This window comes from Xyrauchen texanus, chromosome 32 (genome assembly GCF_025860055.1).
Source record: "Xyrauchen texanus isolate HMW12.3.18 chromosome 32, RBS_HiC_50CHRs, whole genome shotgun sequence".
NCBI lineage: Eukaryota > Metazoa > Chordata > Actinopteri > Cypriniformes > Catostomidae > Xyrauchen > Xyrauchen texanus.
This window is the reverse complement of record NC_068307.1, coordinates 22,486,969-22,506,364: the sequence shown is the minus strand read 5'-3', so window position 1 is coordinate 22,506,364 and position 19,396 is coordinate 22,486,969. Positions and strand designations below refer to the sequence as shown.

General features: G+C 43.1%; 1 protein-coding gene across 1 annotated transcript in view; it reads right to left on the bottom strand.

Moving 5' to 3' along the window:
- Window positions 1-18,682, bottom strand: part of LOC127626020 (CREB-regulated transcription coactivator 1-like) — a 36,026-nt gene extending 17,344 nt beyond the window's left edge. Inside the window, exons 1-8 of the mRNA XM_052101524.1 lie at window positions 18,551-18,682; window positions 16,916-17,032; window positions 15,228-15,353; window positions 15,062-15,123; window positions 14,867-14,970; window positions 13,224-13,329; window positions 9,488-9,812; window positions 7,885-8,097 (exon numbers count right to left, since the gene is read on the bottom strand). Coding sequence (XP_051957484.1) covers window positions 7,885-8,097; window positions 9,488-9,812; window positions 13,224-13,329; window positions 14,867-14,970; window positions 15,062-15,123; window positions 15,228-15,353; window positions 16,916-17,032; window positions 18,551-18,676 — 1,179 coding nt within the window. The 5' untranslated portion in view covers window positions 18,677-18,682. The remainder of the gene's footprint in view (window positions 1-7,884; window positions 8,098-9,487; window positions 9,813-13,223; window positions 13,330-14,866; window positions 14,971-15,061; window positions 15,124-15,227; window positions 15,354-16,915; window positions 17,033-18,550) is intronic.
- Window positions 18,683-19,396: the final 714 nt, after the last annotated feature.

Genomic DNA, 19,396 nt, shown 5'->3' with positions numbered 1-19,396 from the left:
TGTGGACGTTTGATTTGTTCCAGTGTTTGTCTAGTTATTTTTAAAACAATAAAAACCACACTTAGATCCAAACCCCTCGTCTGACCTCGTCTGCCTTCCTGCTCAGCATAACAGAACGAACGAACACAAATGGATCTAGCGGTTCAACAGGCAAACTACCAACTTCTCTGCCTAAAGCAAGAGGACCGTCCAGTGGAAGACCACATCCGCGACTTCCTCAACCTGGCGAATATCTCTGACTTCCCGGACTCATCCCTGGTGGTCTTCTTCAGGGGCAACTTACGTAGTTCGCTGCAGGAGCGGTTGCCACCGGCAACGCGCGACTGGACTCTCCGTGACTTCATGGAGGCGACTTTACGGATCTGCGGCTCGCCGTTCACTGTGGCCGTCGTTGAGGAGGACCCTGCCACTCCTCCCATAGTGGTGACTCTCCAGTCGTCCATGGCGCTTCCTGTCACGCCAGTCCCAAATGTCAGCGAGCTAACTCCCACGCCTGTCGTTGTCCATGAGCCAGCGCGGTCAACTTCGTCCGCCCGGAGGAGGAAGAGAAGACGGGCTTCCACCTCCCATCCAACGCCTGCCCCGGCCTGCGAGCCTGAGCCCACGCCTGCCCCGGCCTGCGAGCCTGAGCCCTCGTCAGCCACGGTCAGCGAGCCTGAGCCCAGGTCAGCCACGGTCAGCGAGCCTGATGCCACGCCAACCACGCACAGCGTTCCAGCGTCGCCAGTCTCATCCGCCCGGAGGAAGAGGAGAAGGGGAAAGTCCTCTGCCCTCCAGCCTCCGCCTCCCGCAGCTCCGTCCCCAGAACCCCCCGTGGCTCTGCCCTCAGTGTCCAGTGGACCCAAGCTCATGCATACCACTGTTAACCAGCCAGCGCCTGTAGCCTCGACCGTCCCTGAGCCAGCGCCTGTAGCCCGACCGTCCAAGAGCCAGCGCCTGTAGCCTTGACCGTCCAAGAGCCAGCGCCAGTGGCCATGATCATCCAAGAGCCAGCACCAGTAGCCATGACCGTCCAAGAGCCAGCGCCCCCCCGAGTCTTCCAGTGCTCCTCCTCCTGAGCCTTTCAGGGCTCCGCCTCTCAAGTCTCTTGAGTCTTCCAGGGCTCCTCCTCCCGAGCCTCCCAGGGCTCCGCCTCTCCAGTCTCTCGAGCCTCCCAGGGCTCCTCCTCTCAAGCCTCCCGAGCCTTCCAGGAATCCGCCTCTCGAGCCTCCCAGGGCTCCACCTCTCAAGTCTCTCGAGCCTCCCAGGGCTCCACCTCCCGAGCCTCCCAGGGCTCCACCTCAAGTCTCTCGAGCCTCCCAGGGCTCCACCTCAAGTCTCTCGAGCCTCCCAGGGCCCTGCCTCTCGAGCCTCCCAGGGCCCCGCCTCTCCAGCCTTCCAGGGCCCTGCCTCTCCAGCCTTCCAGGGCTCCGCCTCTCCAGCCTCCCGATCCTCCTAGGGCTCAGTCTCTCCAGCCACTCAGGGCTCAGTCTCTCGAGCCACCCAGGGCTCCGTCTCTCGAGCCACACAAGGCTCTGCCTCTCGAGCCTTCCAGGGCTCCACCTCTCGAGCCTCTCGAGCCACTTATGGCTCCGCCCCCCGAGCCTCCTACGGCTCCGCCTCCCGAGTCTCCTAGGGCTCCACCTCCCGAGCATCCTGAGCCTCCCGAGCCTCCTATGGCTCCGCCTCCCGAGCATCCCGAGCCTCCCTCTGCTCCGCCTCCCGAGCCTCCCTCTGCTCCGCCTCCCGAGCCTCCCTCTGCTCTGCCTCCTGAGCCTCCCACGGCTCCACCCCCTGAGCCTCCAGAGCTTTCCATGGTTCCACCTCCTCCTCCTGAGTCTCCCTTGGCTCAGCCTCCTGAGCCTCCCGAGCCTTCCTCGGCTCCGCCTCCTGAGCCTCCGGAGCCCCCCTCAGCTCTGCCTCCAGAGCCTCCCCCAGCTCATTCCCCTGAGCCTCCCACGGCTCCGCCAACCATGGCTCCGCCTCCGGAATCTCCCGAGCCTCCCTCGGCTCTGCCTTCAGAGCTTTCTTCAGCCTCGCCTCCTTCGGCTCCACCTCCTGAACCTCCCTTGGCTCTGCCTCCAGAGCCTCCTTTGGCTCCGCCTTCTGAGCCTTCTACGCCATCACCTCCCTCGGCTCCGCCTCCCGAGCCTCCCTCGGCACAGCCTACGCCTTTCACGGCTCCGCCTCCGAAGTCCTCCTTGGCTCCGCCCACCACGGTTCCGCCTCCTGACCCACCCAAGGCCTTACCACCTGAGTCTGCCACGGCTCAGCCTGCCTCTGCTCTGCCCTCAGAGTCTCCCACGGCTCTGCCTGCCTCTGCTCCACCCACAGTGTCTCCCACAGCTCTGCCTGCCTCTGCTCTGCCCCCAGGGTCTCCTGCAGCCTTGCCTACGCCTCCTTTGGCGCCACCACCCAAGTCCTCCTTGGCTCCACCAGCTCCCCCAGTGGCCACTCCTCCTCCCAGGCCCCCTGAACCGGCCCTTGCCCTATGGCCACCTCCTAGGCCACCTAAACCTGTCCCTGTCCTGTGGCCACCTCCCAGACCTCCTGAACCGGTCCTTGCCTTGTGGCCACCTCCCTGGCCTCCTAAACCTGTCCCTACCTGGTGGACGCCCCCCAGGCCCCGTCTCACACCCCCATAGACTGCCTGTCTGCCCTCTCGGCCTCCCTGGTCTGCCTGTCTGCCCCTTTTGCCCCCGTGGACTGCCTAATTACTCCTTGTGCCCCCATGGACTGCCTAATTGCCCCTTGTGCCTCCTTGGACTGTCTGTTTTCCCCCTGTTCCAGCCCCTCACTCCTTGGACATTTATTTGTTTTTGTTGTTCTTGTGGTTTTCTTTAGGACCGTCTGGAATCCGGTCCTTTTGAGGGGGGGTTATGTCACGATCCCTTGATGTCTGTCCCGTGTTTTCTGTTTCACTGATCATGTTCTATGTCACGTTTTCCTTGTTGTCCGCCCCGTGTTTCACTTGTCTATTTTTTTTTTTATTTTTATTTTTTTTTATCCAAGATGGCGGCGCGGTAGCACGCAGCGGCCACTCCGGATCCACAATGGTGCTATTTTTGTTAAAAAAGCCCGACTTTTGCAACACATGGACATCGGAGCAACCAGTGTTCGTGTCTACCATCGCCAGACACTACTCAAATATAAGACTCATGCAAAAACCAAGCTGCATGATGACCTGCAGGAGGCGCTACGCGTACTTCGGCTTGCTCGCGGAGACCAGGCCTCCAGCCCTCGGCGTCGCCTGATGCCGGTGGCGGGGAGAAGACGTCGTAGCGGTGTCGCGAGCGAGCCGGAAAGAGGGCGGGGTCCATGCTAGACTAAAACAAACCCTAGCCGGCCGGCTCTCCCGTCTATCCTGCTCTCAAATGTTTGCTCCCTGGACAATAAACTGGACTATATCCGACTCCAGCAGGCTACGCGGCGTGAGTTTAGAGACTGCTGCGTCTTTGTTTTCACGGAGGCGTGGCTCAGCGACAGAGTTCGGATGCCGCCATTCAGCTAGAGCGGGCTCGCCTCGTTTAGTGCCGACAGAAATACAGCTCTCTCGCGGTAAGACTCGCGGTGGTGGCTTGTGTGTTTACATCAACACGGAATGGTGCAAGAACTCTATGCTAGTCTCTAGTTACTGTTCATCGCTGTTGGAGCTTGTGACTGTTAGATGCAGACCTTTTTATCTACCACGGGAATTCACCACTGTTTGCATAACCGGGTTTACATTCCCCCAGCGCTAACACTAAGGAAGCGCTCTGTGAACTGTATGGGGCTATGAGCGAACTGCAGAACGCTCACCCCGACCGGACTGTTTATTGTCGCCGGAGATTTCAACCATGCAAATCTCAAGACAGTGCTCCCTAAATTCCATCAGTATGTGGACTTTGCAGCGAGAGGGCTGACGCGCTTGATCTTGTTTACACAAACATCCCAGGCGCGTGCCAGGTGGAGCCCGCCCCCACCTCGGCTACTCAGACCACATCTCTGTTATGTTAATTCCAGCATACAGACCGCTCGTCAGACGCACAAAACCGCTTCAGAAGCAGGTGAAAACCTGGCCAGCAGGAGCCATCTCTGCTCTTCAGGACTGTTTTGAGTGTACTGACTGGCACATGTTCAGGGAGGCTGCAACATATGGCGATTCTACCAACTTGGAGGAATACACAGCATCAGTGACCAGCTACATCAGCAAGTGCATTGATGATGTCACTTTCTCCAAGTCCATCACCACACGCTCCAACCAGAAGCCGTGGATGACTGCGAAGGTGCGCACGCTGCTGAGGTCCCGAGACTCCGCCTTCAGAGCAGGCGATAAGGCAGCCCTAAGAACAGCTAGGGCCAAACTGTCACGGGCAATCAGAGAGGCAAAGCGCGCACACGCCCAGAGAATCCGCAGTCACTTCCAGGACAGCGGTGACACGCGGCGCATGTGGCAGGGCATCCAGGCCATCACCAACTACAGGACAACATCAGTTGCCTGTGACAAAGATGCCTCCCTTCCAGATGCGCTGAGCGACTTCTACGCTCGGTTTGAAGTGCAGAACGGCGTGATGGCGAGGAAGTCCACCCCTCCTCCCAACGACCAGGTGCTCTGTCTTACCACGGCAGATGTGAGGAAAACTCTACGTAGAGTCAACCCACGGAAGGCTGCTGGACCAGACAACATTCCTGGCAGAGTGCTCAGAGGATGTGCAGACCAGCTAGCAGATGTTCTTACCGACATCTTCAACATCTCTCTGAGCAGCGCCGTTGTTCCAACGTGCTTCAAGGCCACCACCATCATCCCCATGCCAAAGAAGTCTTCAGTGTCCTGCCTCAGCGACTACCGTCCCGTCGCACTTACACCCATCATCATGAAGTGCTTCGAGAGGCTCGTCATGAGGCAGATTAAGACCCAGCTGCCCCCTCACTAGACCCACTGCAGTTTGCGTATCGTTCAAACCGTTCAACGGACGATGCCATCACCACAACCCTCCATCTGGCCCTCACCCACCTAGACAAAAAGGACTCATACGTTCGAATGCTGTTCATAGATTTCAGCTCAGCATTCAACACAATCATTCCCCAGCACCTGATTGGAAAGCTGAACCTGCTGGGCCTGGACACCTCCCTCTGCAACTGGATCCTGGACTTCCTGACTGGGAGACCTCAGTCAGTCCGGATCGGGAACAGCATCTCCACCACCACCACACTGAGCACTGGGGCCCCCAGGGCTGTGTGCTCAGTCCACTGCTGTTCACTCTGCTGACTCACGACTGTGCAGCAATGCACAGCTCGAATCACATCATCAAGTTCGCCGATGACACGACCGTGGTGGGTCTCATCAGCAAGAACGACGAGTCAGCATACAGAGAGGAGGTGCAGCGGCTGACGAACTGGTGTAGAGCCAACAAACTGTCCCTGAATGTCGACAAAACAAAAGAGATCGTTGTTGACTTTAGGAGAGCACAAGGTGAACACACTCCGCTGAACATCGACGGCTCCTCTGTGGAGATCGTCAAGAGCACCAAATTTCTTGGTGTTCACCTGGCGGAGAACCTCACCTGGTCCCTCAACACCAGCTCTATCACCAAGAAAGCCCAGCAGCGTCTCTACTTTCTTCGAAGGCTGAGGAAAGCACATCTCCCAACCCCCATCCTCACTACATTCTATAGAGGGACTATTGAGAGCATCCTGAGCAGCTGCATCACTGCCTGGTTTGGGACTTGCACCGTTTCGGACCGCAAAGCCCTGCAGAGGATAGTGAGGACAGCTGAGAAGATCATTGGGGTCTCTCTTCCCTCCATCAAAGACATTTACAAAAACACTGTATCCATAAAGCAACCAGCATTGTGGACTGACCCCACACACCCCTCACACAAACTCTTTACCCTCCTCCCGTCTGGCAAGAGGTACCGAAGCATTCGGGCCCTCACGGCCAGACTGTGTAACAGCTTCTTCCCCAAGCCATCAGACTTCTCAATACTCAGAGACTGGTTTGACACACACGTGTCCTGAGTTGCACTTTAATAACTGTCACTTTATAACTGTCTGCTACCTCAATAACTGCTATGTGCATAGAACATTATCTCATAGTATGTTATGTTTACATTTTTAGAAACTGTCATCTTTTTGCACTACTGAGTACTGGTCGGCGCTGCACTGTCTATTGTCCTGTTCATTGTCAGTAATTTGTTGTACTGTCCTGTACTTTTTGCACATGTTTGCACGTGCACTTTATATAGGTATATATAGGTAGTTTATATAGGTATTTTATTTCGTTGTGTAGTCTCATGTGGTCCTATGTTGGTCCTTTGTTGTTTTTATGTAGCACCATGGTCCTGGAGGAACGTTGTCTCATTTTGCTGTGTACTGTACTAACTGTATATGGTTGAAACGACAATAAAAACCACTTGACTTGACTTGACTATTGTCATGCACTACATTTCCCATAGTTCCCTGCCTTCAGCACTGCCCATGCACTTCATTGTTCTCACCTGTATGTTGTTTAGTCATTAGTGTGTCTGTGTATTTAAACCCTGTTTGTTCCTCTATCCCTTGTCGTTCGTTTAGGTTTGTAGATGGTATGTGTATGTAGATGTTCTTTGCCACCCGTGGATGTTTCCCAGCCTGTGTTCTTCTTTTATGTCTTTCGTGTTTTTGTTTTATTTTCCCATTGTGGAAGTTTGATTTGTTCCAGTGTTTGTCTAGTTATTTTTAAAACAATAAAAACCGCATTTGGATCCAAACCCCTCGTCTGCCTTCCTGCTCAGCATAACAGTAAAAAATCTTAATGGCCCTAAAAAGAGGTTTCGTTTTCTTTACGCAAAATATAATTTCGTATTTGTTCCTTTTGATTTTTAAGTAAAAAAAGGACTAAGCCATTTTCTTGACAGGTTTTTTTTTTTACCCATTTAATGACATCAAAAGGCAGCAACATGACATTACTGGACAATGGGGTTCTGTAAGGACATATATGTAATTATACAGGTAGATGGTTAGAGGAGCAACACATTTTGAGAGTAGCATTGTAAATCCAGGAATCAAGGAACATTGAGACTCATCATCAGGCAGAACATTTATGAAGCAGAGATGTTATAGGACCAATGAAATAACCTGCGTTTACAAGAATAATCATTTACTATGAATAATCTCTTAGGAAAGCATATTAAAGAGAAAAATACATGTTTTAAGAATATAACACCAAAATGTGAAAATTTGTGTCATGTCATCCCAAAATGTTTTGTGGGTATTTTTTTTCCTCTAACTTTTGAAGAATGTTCACACTTTTAAATATGTTATTACAGTTTATGGTGACTACTGCTGTCAAGCTCCAAAAAGGATGAAAAACCCACCATATGTAGTCCATGTGTACTATATCCTAAGATAAGTATTCTGAAGCCATACTGTATGATAGCTTTGTGTATGTAGGCCATTATTATCTGATAATCTTACCCTCTGCTTCTGTTCTTAAATCTCATTCTCAATATTAAGCATATTCGAACTAGCGAAATGATGGTTGGCGTCAATGGCAACAAATCTGGCACAACACTTTGAGGCACCATTTTTTAATCTGAACATAATCGCAAATACAATTTCAGAGATATCTGTGCGTGCTCCAACTTCTGAAGATTTGCAATATAGGGCACAAGTCATATGGACTACTGTTTTTCCTTTTGGAGTCTGACAGCCTTGTGAATTTTCATTTTTGTGTGAACTATTCCTTTAACAATGCCTTCTCCTGCACGGATTACTCAAGTTGGAATGATTCTGTCATATTCTCTACACAACTAAAACTCCATGCTAAACAAATCTCCAGAGAACATGCTGTAAACTTGCATCCATAGTCACTGTTTTAATTTTGTGCAAAATTGCAATGATAAGCACATCAACCTAAAGTATGCGTACTCCAAAATTAAAACTTACTGTGTTGGCATTTCCGCTTGTTGAGGTCTGTGATAAGCTTTTGAGAGAGGCCTGGGCGGTGCTGGAGGTGGAGCTTACTGTGAGAGGCGGGAGGGGTATGAGCCGAATGTTTTGAGGAAGCATGTGAGGCTGTTTTTGCAGGTCATTCAGTAAACTCAGCAGAGAGTACTGCGATAACTGCTGCTCCAGCGAAAGACTGTCCAACGAGATCGGCTGTGACAACAGGACACGCCAATAAATCAGAAGTTAATGTTATGAATGACAAAATTCCAATTAAAGCAGGATCACAAATAAAATAAAATTTAAAAACACATGGGCCTCTGGAATAAGAGATTGGTCATTTCTGCCCATAAATAAAGAAATAAGTTACCGTACTCAAGTTTGTGAGGTACAGTGATTTTACCACAGTTAAGGGGTGTTCTTTACCAAATACTCACAATATTGCACAGACTCAAGTGGCTTATTGATTTTTATAAAAAAAAAAAAAAAAAAAAGAAACAGTTAAATGTATTATTAATAAGGTAGAGGCTATTTGCCCCAAGTGTAAATAGCAACCAAAAGCATCTTCTTTGCACTGAGTGCAAATAGTGCTAGATGCAATTTGCACTCCGGTGCAAAATAGTGGTAGATACTATGTCAGCATGTTTATTAAGTCCCACAGACACCCTACCCACACTAACACCTAACCCTTACAAAAATTAAACAGTAAAAAGTATCACCATGGTATTTTGTGGTAAAATCAGTCACCACAAAATGTAACATGGTTACTATATTTAAATAATATTACTGTAGTAACACCATGGATAATTGCATTAATACTATGGCTTCCACAATAATAAAAAAAAAAAAACATGATTTCTACAAAATTACTATAGTAAAACCATGGTTAATTTACCTGGATCAAATCTTTCTCTCAACTCCCTAATCATTACCGCGACCAAATTACTGCAAGGAAATAAACCTTTATATTCATTTGTATTTATTATTATTATAAGTAGAATTAAAGGAAATATTAATAGTGGACACAGGAAAGGGGATGGGAAAAAGTGAGAGAAAAGACAGAATCGAACCCAGGTCGTCCACAGAACAGCCACACCAGCGTTACCCCTCATGCCATTGAAGCGACAATAATGGTGCAGTTTGACTTCAATTTCTGCATTTCCACCAGACTATTGCAAATAGTCGCACTGTGTGGCAGGTGCTATTTACACCTAGTGCAAATAGTCACTCCATATTAATAATCATTGGAATAAGCAATAACAACAAGTAATATACTGTAGTTCATTAGCCTAACATTATCTTAACTGCCAAGCAACATAACAACGTAGCAACTTTAATATACCAGTCACATGTGTGTGCTTAAACTGTCAATTGTGGAATGCTAAACATGAGACTGAATAGATCAAAAATAACATTTTGATAATCATAAAAAAAAAGTTTTTTAAAAAGTCGAAAATAGTAATAAACAGTAGCATTTAGTGAAATATTTGGTTATAAAAACCAAAAAAGTTAAAAAAAAGTTAAAATCACCCATTTATATAAACATATTTTACATTGAAATAAGTGCCATGCTGTTTAGGGAGGGAGTGGGTAGCTGGCTTACCTGTACAAAGGGTATCTGAGTTGAGACCGCAGGTGGGAGGGTGTTGGCGGGCTGCTGTGCGTTAATATTGGGTGAGGGGGCGGGGACAGTGTGCTGGGTGGGAGAAGAGGGAGGAATGTGACTGGCAGTACTGATGCCCATGTGCGTCAGGTTGCTGGTACTAGTGGAGCTTGATGTGGGAAAGGTAATGGGGTCATCTGGATCCAGTGGGGTGGGAAGAGGAGGAGGGAACTGGATGTTTGTCAGATCCGGTAAAGAGCCGTCTGTGCTGTGAGGTGCTGGCATCAGAGAGCTATTAATTTCTTGATCAGGAGATGGAAATATGCTGGAAAAATTAAACAGAACACACAGTGACAAATGCTACAAAAATGCTAAAATATGTTAAAACTCTGCTAGCGGAGACATCTAAACGCTCAAGATCACATTTCACCCCAAAAACAAAGGGAAAACAAAAATTTAGCATTAAAAAGGTGCTTTAAATTATTTTAGCTGTTCTAGAATTTCCACAAACTGAGCAGTTTGATTAACCACGCCCCCTTTTTTCCAAAACCCGCACTCCAAAGATACCACATGAACTTTATTGAGACCGACACAAGCAGAAACGGTTGTCAAAAACAACAGCAGCAAAACTGTTATGAGCAACATGGCATAAAAGTGGCATTATGCCTCAATGATTTGCTGCAACTAAAATACTATGAGAACACGCAAAATGACTGACAAGCAGAAAGCGTCATTGTCCGCAGACACATTTTTTTGTGGCTTACAGATTCTAGAGCTATTATAGAGACTGGTGAGATTTCTCAGGACACTCATTTCATTAATATCTTGCAGGGAGTAGTAACATTTTTGAATACCGCACCTTTAAGAAATTGACACCTAATTTAACACAAATTCTCATCACTGTAATGTGTCCAAAGATTTTACTTTTAAAGTTTTTTGTAATTCACATTGTTCACAATTTGGTTATGTTCATTAGAAAAATTCAGTAATTTTTTTTACTGTATTACTTTTTAAAAAAAAAATCCTATAATACAAATATTAAAGGCACCAAACAACAAATACATTTACATTTATGCATTTGGCAGACGCTTTTATCCAAAGCGACTTACAGTGCACTTATTACAGGGACAATCCCCCTGGAGCAACCTGGAGTTAAGTGCCTTGCTCAAGGGCCCAACAGTGGCATCTTGGTGGTGCTGGGGCTTGAACCCCTGACCTTCTGGTCAGTAACCCTGAGCCTCAACCACTGAGCCACCACTAGGGATGTCACAATACCAGAGTCATATCTTACAATACTATCGGCTAAGAGTGTTAATTCTTAACACAGTTGGTCATTAGTGATGGGAAGTCCAATTAATTTCCATGAACAGGTTCTTTCGCACAGTTCGTTACCATGAAATTGAATGAGATGAGGTAGTTTTGTCGCTGTGTGTCGCTGGCAGTGTGAACGCAGCTTAAGTCTCAAAACCTTCATTTGCAAATATGTTAAATAATTAAATGAATAACACAGAAACAAACACCTATAGGTTTATAAATGTTTTATCGGGCTACTGCCATGAATGATTCAAAACATAGCAAGTCCTCTGTAATCCTCTGTAAACTTCGACATTTAGTTGGACTGACTCATTTTAAAAATTAAAGCCCTATAAAATGTCATATACATGCTGTGTTTTCTATAAATGCAGATAGATATTAAAAGGAAAGTCGCTATTTACAAAGAACAATTTCACGGTAAAACGGAGAAGCTGTAAATCTGTAAATGTTAAGATAAATAATTTAGTTTAAATGAATTGGCAATAAACCATGTGTATTCTGCAGAAGTAGTGGGATGTATAATCCCACTGGAACAAAGGTGTTTAATTAGGTTGCTGGTGCTTCCCCCTTTGACTAGAAATCTCTTTGGACAATCACAGCAGATGGGTTTTCCCGGTCTCATCAGACAAATCCCCAAATAATTCCAAATCTGAATACGTGAATTGTGTTTTTTAAAAAGCATCTCACTCTCCAAAGTTATAATTAAATCTATATTATCCATTAGGAGACGCGACTGCCAAATTAACACGGATTCCGACGTATGTTTGAAGCATGGGAAAACGGCACATTGAAAAATTAACAATAACATATAAGGGGCAAATTCTAAACAGCATTTTGAGCTATTAAAGGGCACTGCATGAAGGGGACACTACTCAAAAAGATGCATTTTTAATGTTATTGCAGACTTAAATCTGATTCAAATGAAGGTTTTAGCTAAATTAAATTATATTTACTACCGTTCATACAACATAACTTACAGTACTACCATTTAAAAATACTCTGGCAACCACTATTGACAACTACTTTCAATGGAAAGTAGCTAAAGCCTGCTCGAAAAGGCATATTTGCATTCTGCCTTGTGTCAGCCCATTACATCTGATTCTCTCCTAGTCTCTGTGCTCTGTGCTTTCAATACAGCCAAATTCCCAATAAAGCTGTTCTCATTTACATATTTTTCTGTTTCTGTTGTCAGACAACAGAACGAGTATAAAATAGTGACTGAAACACGGCCCATTAAGACTACATGTTAACCAGCAGTCACTTCCAAGCCTTTTCCAAGCTGCTGCTCTGGACTGCTAAAATCTTTATTTTATAACCAAAAAGTATTCTGGCAAAATCACCATACACATAAGTTAAAGACAATGGCCGTGCTGTGATTTTGGCTATATTTACATGTAAAATGATATCCTGTTAGCTATTTTTTTGAATGTGTGTTTAATGAGCAAGGCTGTGTTGTATTATGTGTATATAAGTTTAATAAAATTTCAAGTTTATTATTATGTGTTTTAATAAAGTACAATGTACAGACTTGTCTAAATAATCATCTGAATTCAGATAGTTAAAAATGGGAATGAACTAAACCCCTGACGATAAAAATCAAATTAAATTATCAAATTAAAACAGAGGAGAAAACAATACAGATTTGTGATTGGTCCTTGGCAACACTGCAGCTCATTCACATCTATGCCAGCTGCTGGCGGTCAACTCAAAGTGCAGCTCCTCTCTGCCACTCCCTGAACAGAGTAGACAGAGAGAGAGATGTGCCTGTGGCAGGAAAGCAAGACCTCGCACTAGTGGGGCAGTACTGGCAACTCTCTTCTATGGAAAGTAGCTAAGGTTTGTCCAAAAAGTTGCTAGATTTGTAGCTTGGTGCTTTTTGGTCTGAAAAGTTGCTAAATCTACATTGGGGCACCGGCAGTATTTTGAAGCTTTAGTATCACAATACAACCGTAGCACCAGTCTACCATGCAACCCTACTGGTAAGTAACTTTTATTTACTCACTGATGCCAATTTTTATATTTGATGCTTGGTGAGGGCTCTAAAGATGCTGACAAAACTCTATTTCTGTTCCATTATTTTCTATTTCGTACCTCTGTCTTTTCAATACAATGGCAGATGTTAGCAACTCACTTTAAAGCTTTATAAAGTCTTATGAAGGCATCCGATATAAACAACACAAAATTCAAGCAATTTTACAGTAAAAAAATTTGTATTGTGCATTGCACGTTTATGAGCAACATGACAGAAGCTTGTTCAAAGTGGCTCTTTTGTTCACGCAAGAACTTGCATTGTGAAGTAAACTTATCTGTGGTATTCATTAAAACATCTCCTTTTGTGTTCAGAGTAAGAAAGAATGTCAAATGGGTTTGGAATGACATAAGAGTGACAAAATTATCCCCAAAACTATCCCTTTAAACTCACTTAATCCCAGGAATGTCTTGTGAATCTGTGTTAAGAGATGCTTTAGACTCGTCTTGATCCATCTCTGTTTCAGTGTCCTCTGTATCAGGAGGGGTGAGCAAGAGCACTGGAGGGAGAGAGACAGATATAGTAAGATGAAGACTGTTCTGAATCAGGTGACTTTAAAGAAGAACAAACACCTTGTCACACAACATCTAACAAATAGATGTATACATTTTCTGAAGAAAATGTAAGTGGTGCTTGCCTTAACTTCATCAACTCTGCGGACCCACCGGCGTGTGAAAAAGGGGGCGCTTTACACTTAAAATGTTCAAGTCTCAGAATGTATAAGTGAGGCATATGGGGCATAGTTTAAAAGCTTAGAATCTGAAATTTTCATAGATAACCATAACTTCTGAATTTATCTTACATAAAATAACAAAAAATATGTCCTGAAAACATTTGTGTGGCAAATCAGCCCCACCAGGTCAAGTGGTAGAAATATTAGTCTCAAATAGCACTTAAACAGACAAATCATTTATCAAATGAAAGTTCTCGTTTTCAGGAATGTGACTGTACAGTTTATTTTGTTCCAAATACCACCAAGTGAAATATAATATATGCAAGACATCATACAAAAGTCTCATTTATGGGACAATTACTGCTACTGAAAGCCTCAAATAGCTTTATATATGCTATGCAGTTTTCTAAAAAAACAATATCTATTTTTTGCTTGTCTTTGAGCTTGAATCTTTGTCTTTGAAGAGTCTTTGAATACTCCAATGTTATATTTTAGATGTCCAGAACAAAATATGCAGCCCAGCAGGAATCTCTTGCTAGACAAATCATTGGAAATACAATGTTATAAATCATAGTAGAGGGGAGGATGTCAGCTTTCTAATGACACCTAGATTGAGCTTCTAGTCCCCTCAGAGGCCGAGATATTCGATGAAACAATGGGGGTGGTGCATGAACTGAAAATTAAACTGAATGTCTATGGACAAGCACATCTGTGGGGGCTAAAATGCATTAGAGCTCAACCTACATTTCAGATCAACATTTTGTGAAGGAAGGTGATAGAGAAAACAAATTCTAGTACTTGCTGTCATGTAGTGGAAGAAAATATGACTTTTCGGTGTGAGCTGGGGTGAACAGAACCAGAATTACATGCTTACAAAGATAGGAAAAAAAAGATTTAAAAAAAAGAAATTCTATTATCATAAGATTGTAAACATATACAATATTATTTATAACAATTTGAGCTGTCATTCATTTCTGTAGCATTGTGTAGCATTGTGCAGGTTGAATTACAGTATGTGTTTAAGTTTAATGTAATAGGACTACTTCAATTTGTTTCATTCATTACTTCGAAACAAAGGGTTTCCCCACGTATTGCTTTAGCAAACACCACTAACAAGGCCTGTACGGTCAAGGCCCATCATTCACAATTGTCTTCTCATTATGCATTCATATATTAAATAAATGTTGCTTTTAGCTACCAGCAAGTGTGTAGTACTCTCTTTTTACCATAAATCCTTTCTGTAAAATTCCTCATATTTTCCCCAACAACCCATGCAGAAGTTTTAAAAAAGTGCAGATCCTACTTATAAAAGTGTCTTTCCAAATTGTATAAAGGAACAATAAATAAATTCCAAGAATCTTACATGTTTTAACTCCTTTTGACTGCAATTCCTGAGATCCACCAACAAAAGCATCCTGTGGACCTGGATTCACAGCGCTTTGATGTAGAGCTGAGTCAGAGTTAGTTCTGCAGCAAACCAAAGAGAAGCCAACATTTAAAGAAAATAATTAATGACCTTTGAGATGTTTGCTTGATTTGTTTATGATGATTGTTATACCTCCTCCAGCTTGTGTCGGGGGGTGGTGACAGATATACTGAGCCATAGGGGCAGCTGTCAATGTATTTAGAGTTAAGGACATGTGTCACACATGTAGAATGAAACATAAGCATTAGCATTAACTTAGATCTTAGAAACCTAGCTGTGTCTGGTAAAGACAGGATATCTGCCGGCCGTGCTTGTCCACAGAGAGAGGTCTGCGATGCGGAGAAGCAATACGATTCCGGTCACGATACACACGGTCCACCAGGCCATGATGTCGAGTTGTCCGACTGGTGTCCAATACTGTCGTCTGAAAGAAGAAGAAGATATATTTAAGAGATCTTCTAGCTCAAAACATGGTTTGCTGAGATAAAGGCTAAAAAAAGAAGCTGCAGTGCTGGGCAAATAAAAGCGTAATACAGCTTGGATGCAGAAGATGGGCTGGCTGTATGAAAGCTTAAAACAATGAGAACCATTCTGTACATCCACATGCTAATGTCTCATAAATGAAGAAGGAAAAGTCAAATGCATGTTTTTATTGGCTTTTTAATAGTTAACTGACACTCCAAAAAGTAGTCTTCTTTGGTTAATACTTTGTTTTACAAAAAAAAAACTATGTAATATACTGTCCCCATTACATATTTTTTAGTTAAATATTGGATAATATATTTAATTTGCATTTTTTAAATATAAATAATATAAGGTTTCTTTAATACCACTATTGGTGAATAAAATGAACATAAGGGTGATGTTTTTTTGAGCGGATATTGATATTTTTTATTATAGTAATTTTGATTATTATGATAATCTATTAAGAAATAATGAATGTTTTTTTAATATTTATTCATAGTTTTTCCTAAATATCACTTTTCATCCTGTTGGTCTTTTGTAATATCCCTTTAACAAACTAAAGTTCAGTTCCTTAACAACATAATCCTACATGGAAGTTATATAATAATAATAATTTAACTAATAATAATATTAGTAAATATTAGTGATTTTATACATTTTATGATGTTCTAGGAACCTGAGGCACCATTGTCAATATTGCATACACCATAATATATCTATCAATATATATATACAGTACTGAGCAAAAGTTTTAGGCACTTAAGATGTTCCACAAAAACATTTGTCGATGTTTTTTTTATATCTTCAGCTTTAAAGTGTCAATAGGAAAAATACATTTTAGACTCCCAACATTACTTTAGCAGAAAAGATAAGAATAGAAGAACGGGGTGCTCTGCAAGAGATAGCATTGCCCCCACAAAGCCCCCCACTGAACATCGTGTCAGTCTGAGATTACATGAAGAGACAGAAGTAATTGAGACAGCCTAAACAGATAGAATAACTGTGGCGAATTCTCCAAGAAGCTTGGAACATCATATCTGCCAACAACCAAGTGTCCAGGTGTACCTAGGAGAACTAGTGCTCTTTTAAAGGCAAAGGTGGCCACAACAAATATTGATTTACCTTTTTTATGTTTACTGGACATTGTATGACATTAATTGATAAATGAAAACTATTTATGGCATTATTTTTGAAGACATCCTCACTATGCTACATTTTTCACAAGTAATTACAACTTTTACACACTACTGTATATAAAGTATTTAATATATATTAAAACTATATTTAATATATATAATACAATATACTTTATGTAACTTTTTAGTTTAGTGCCTGAATGTGACTAGAGTATATTTCTGAACATTTGCTATAGCCTACTCTTTTAATAGAAACACAAGCAAATAACTTTTTTGAAAGTTGCAAAGTTCAAAAGGTTCTGCATAACAGTGGCTACATCAGTTCAAAGGAAAATCATCCATAAAGTGACAGCACAGAAAACGTATAGAGTGTCTAAGGCCTCACCTGAAAAGTGTGGTCAGTGTTGCTATTTCCAATCTGATTGACATTGGGCAGTGACCCTCCATAACACTGAGCTCGATTCTGGCCTAGTTGCAAATACTGGGTCTTCTGTATCTGCAGCTGTGCAAAATAACAATGCAGAAAAGCAGCAGGGAATGATGTAATGAACGCATGAATGAAACGAAAATCTGATACCGTGGAGTTAAAACACTTTATCAGGTGAGGATTTAGAATAGCAGACCAGTATGAAGTAATAAATAGTAGCAGAATATTGGTATCAATTTACAGTATCAAACATCATAAGCCTCTCACGTCTAGGCCTAATATTTAAAGGGATAGTTAACCCCAAAATAAAAATTCTCTCATTTACCCTCATGCCATTCCAGATGTGTATGACTTTCTTTCTTCTGCAGAACACAAATGAAGGTTTATTAATCTGTTTCTCACCAAATCTATAATTTCACTTCTGAAGATGTGGATTTAACCACTGGAGTCTTATGGATTAGCTGGCCTTTCTGTGATTTTTGGAGCTTCAAAGGTCTGGTCACTTTTTACTCTCTTTGTAAGACCAACAGAGCTGAGATATTCTTCTAAAAATCTTTGTTTGTGTTCTGCAGAAAAAAATGTCCGTACACATCTGGGACGGCATGAGGGTGAGTAAATTATGAGATCATTTTTGGGTGAACTATCGCTTTATGTTAAATACAAAGGGAATATAGAAAAATGTTGAATGTGAATTTTTCTCAGAATAGGTTTATTTTTGAAACGCATATTCAGTATAGGCGTATACTTTAAACTTTTGAACATTTCCACTATTCTTGCAGTAAAAAGATCAGTTCATCACTCCTATAATGGGTTATGCTATCACACTATAGGGGTAAATTACCAATAACCTAAGACAAATACCTTTATTTATATATCTAAGGTTAAAAAAAAAAAAACAGTAATAAAATTGATCAAAATATGTGGTTTAATCGAGTTCACATGTTAACCCAACTATTAGAAACAAACATTTGTGTAATAGTTAATGTATAGTTACAACTGCAGCCTTGAGCGCTATAATTAGGCTACCTGAATGTATGTCCGCTTATGTTCATTAGTTTACCCAAACACCATTCCATAAATACGAAAATATTAAATTACACAAAAATATCATAAGACTTTAATGTAAAGTGTCTGAAACCACCATACAAAACAACAGCTTGAGAAAATAAGCATTTGTGTAACTGGACCTTTGACTCAGTAGGCTACTGAGATGTAACAAATTCCTCCACGTGACAACTAGCTCCTAAATTTCATAACGTGTGCGCTCTGGCCTGATACACACACTAATATATAAATAACTAAAAAGCGATCACAGCCTATTATCAGTAAAGGCCAGAACATGCGCGGAGTCCCGGTGCAGATGTGCATGACATCTGTCCGGCCACTGGCCGAGCATGCTTGTAGCCCTGCATCCTCAGCATCCCTACACACACGCATCTGATCATTCAACGACTGGGACATTATTACCGAGACAACACGGTTCTCGGACAACAAAGGTGCTCTTAAAATCATATTTCAAGCTGTATCCTACATGGCAGCTGTGTTATAGTCCATCAGCGCCGTGACTAACGTACCCGTAGCGGACACACGTACCCGTGCAGCTCGCGTGATGCTAAGGTCTTTCATGACCTCCTCAAACGCCGCGGTTTCCTCCGCCTGCTTCTGGTTGTGCAGGGCGATTTTCTCGCTGAATTTTCGCGGATTGTTTGAGGTCGCCATCTTCCGTTCTTCTCCAAAACACAGAGCGTTGCGTGAGACGCGTTGTGCGCTGCTGCGGCGGCGTAATCAAGGGCAGAGTTGTGGGCATTGGAGTCCATTGACTGTTCACTAGTGAGGAATCCCATTGATAAAACACACCCACCGTGATCTGCCCTGACGGAGTCCGTGCAGCAGGACCGATGTTAGTTACAAAATAAAGCCTTAATGCAAATATACAACTATAGATTTTGATTAGCTATAGCCTATATGGATTCACCTATGGCTGTAATGGATCCTGGTCTCAAGCCTGGATAAAATTGCTATTTGCCGATTCTATTTAGCCAATAGATGCTTTAATTAAAAAAAACTGGTTGTAATAAATATGAGGTGCACCAGGTGTTGTTAATCGGGGCCGCAGAATATAAATGTTACAAAAACAGTCCTAGATGCCTAAAAATGCCTATTTTTCAGATCTCCAAAACTTGTGAAATTAAATTAAATTAACTTTGTGTTCATATAGAATTAACATAACTATTTAAGTTAAGGTAACTAGATGACCAAACTCAGATTTGCTATTTATATATTGTGGTTTCTCCTTACGAATTTGAATCAACTCAAATTTAGACTGATTCTAGATGAATCATAAAATAAACTTAATTCTCCACAGAAATGCACACATGCATGTTCCTCAGTTGCACATGCACAAGGAGAACTGAGATAGTGTTAACATGGACACAGATC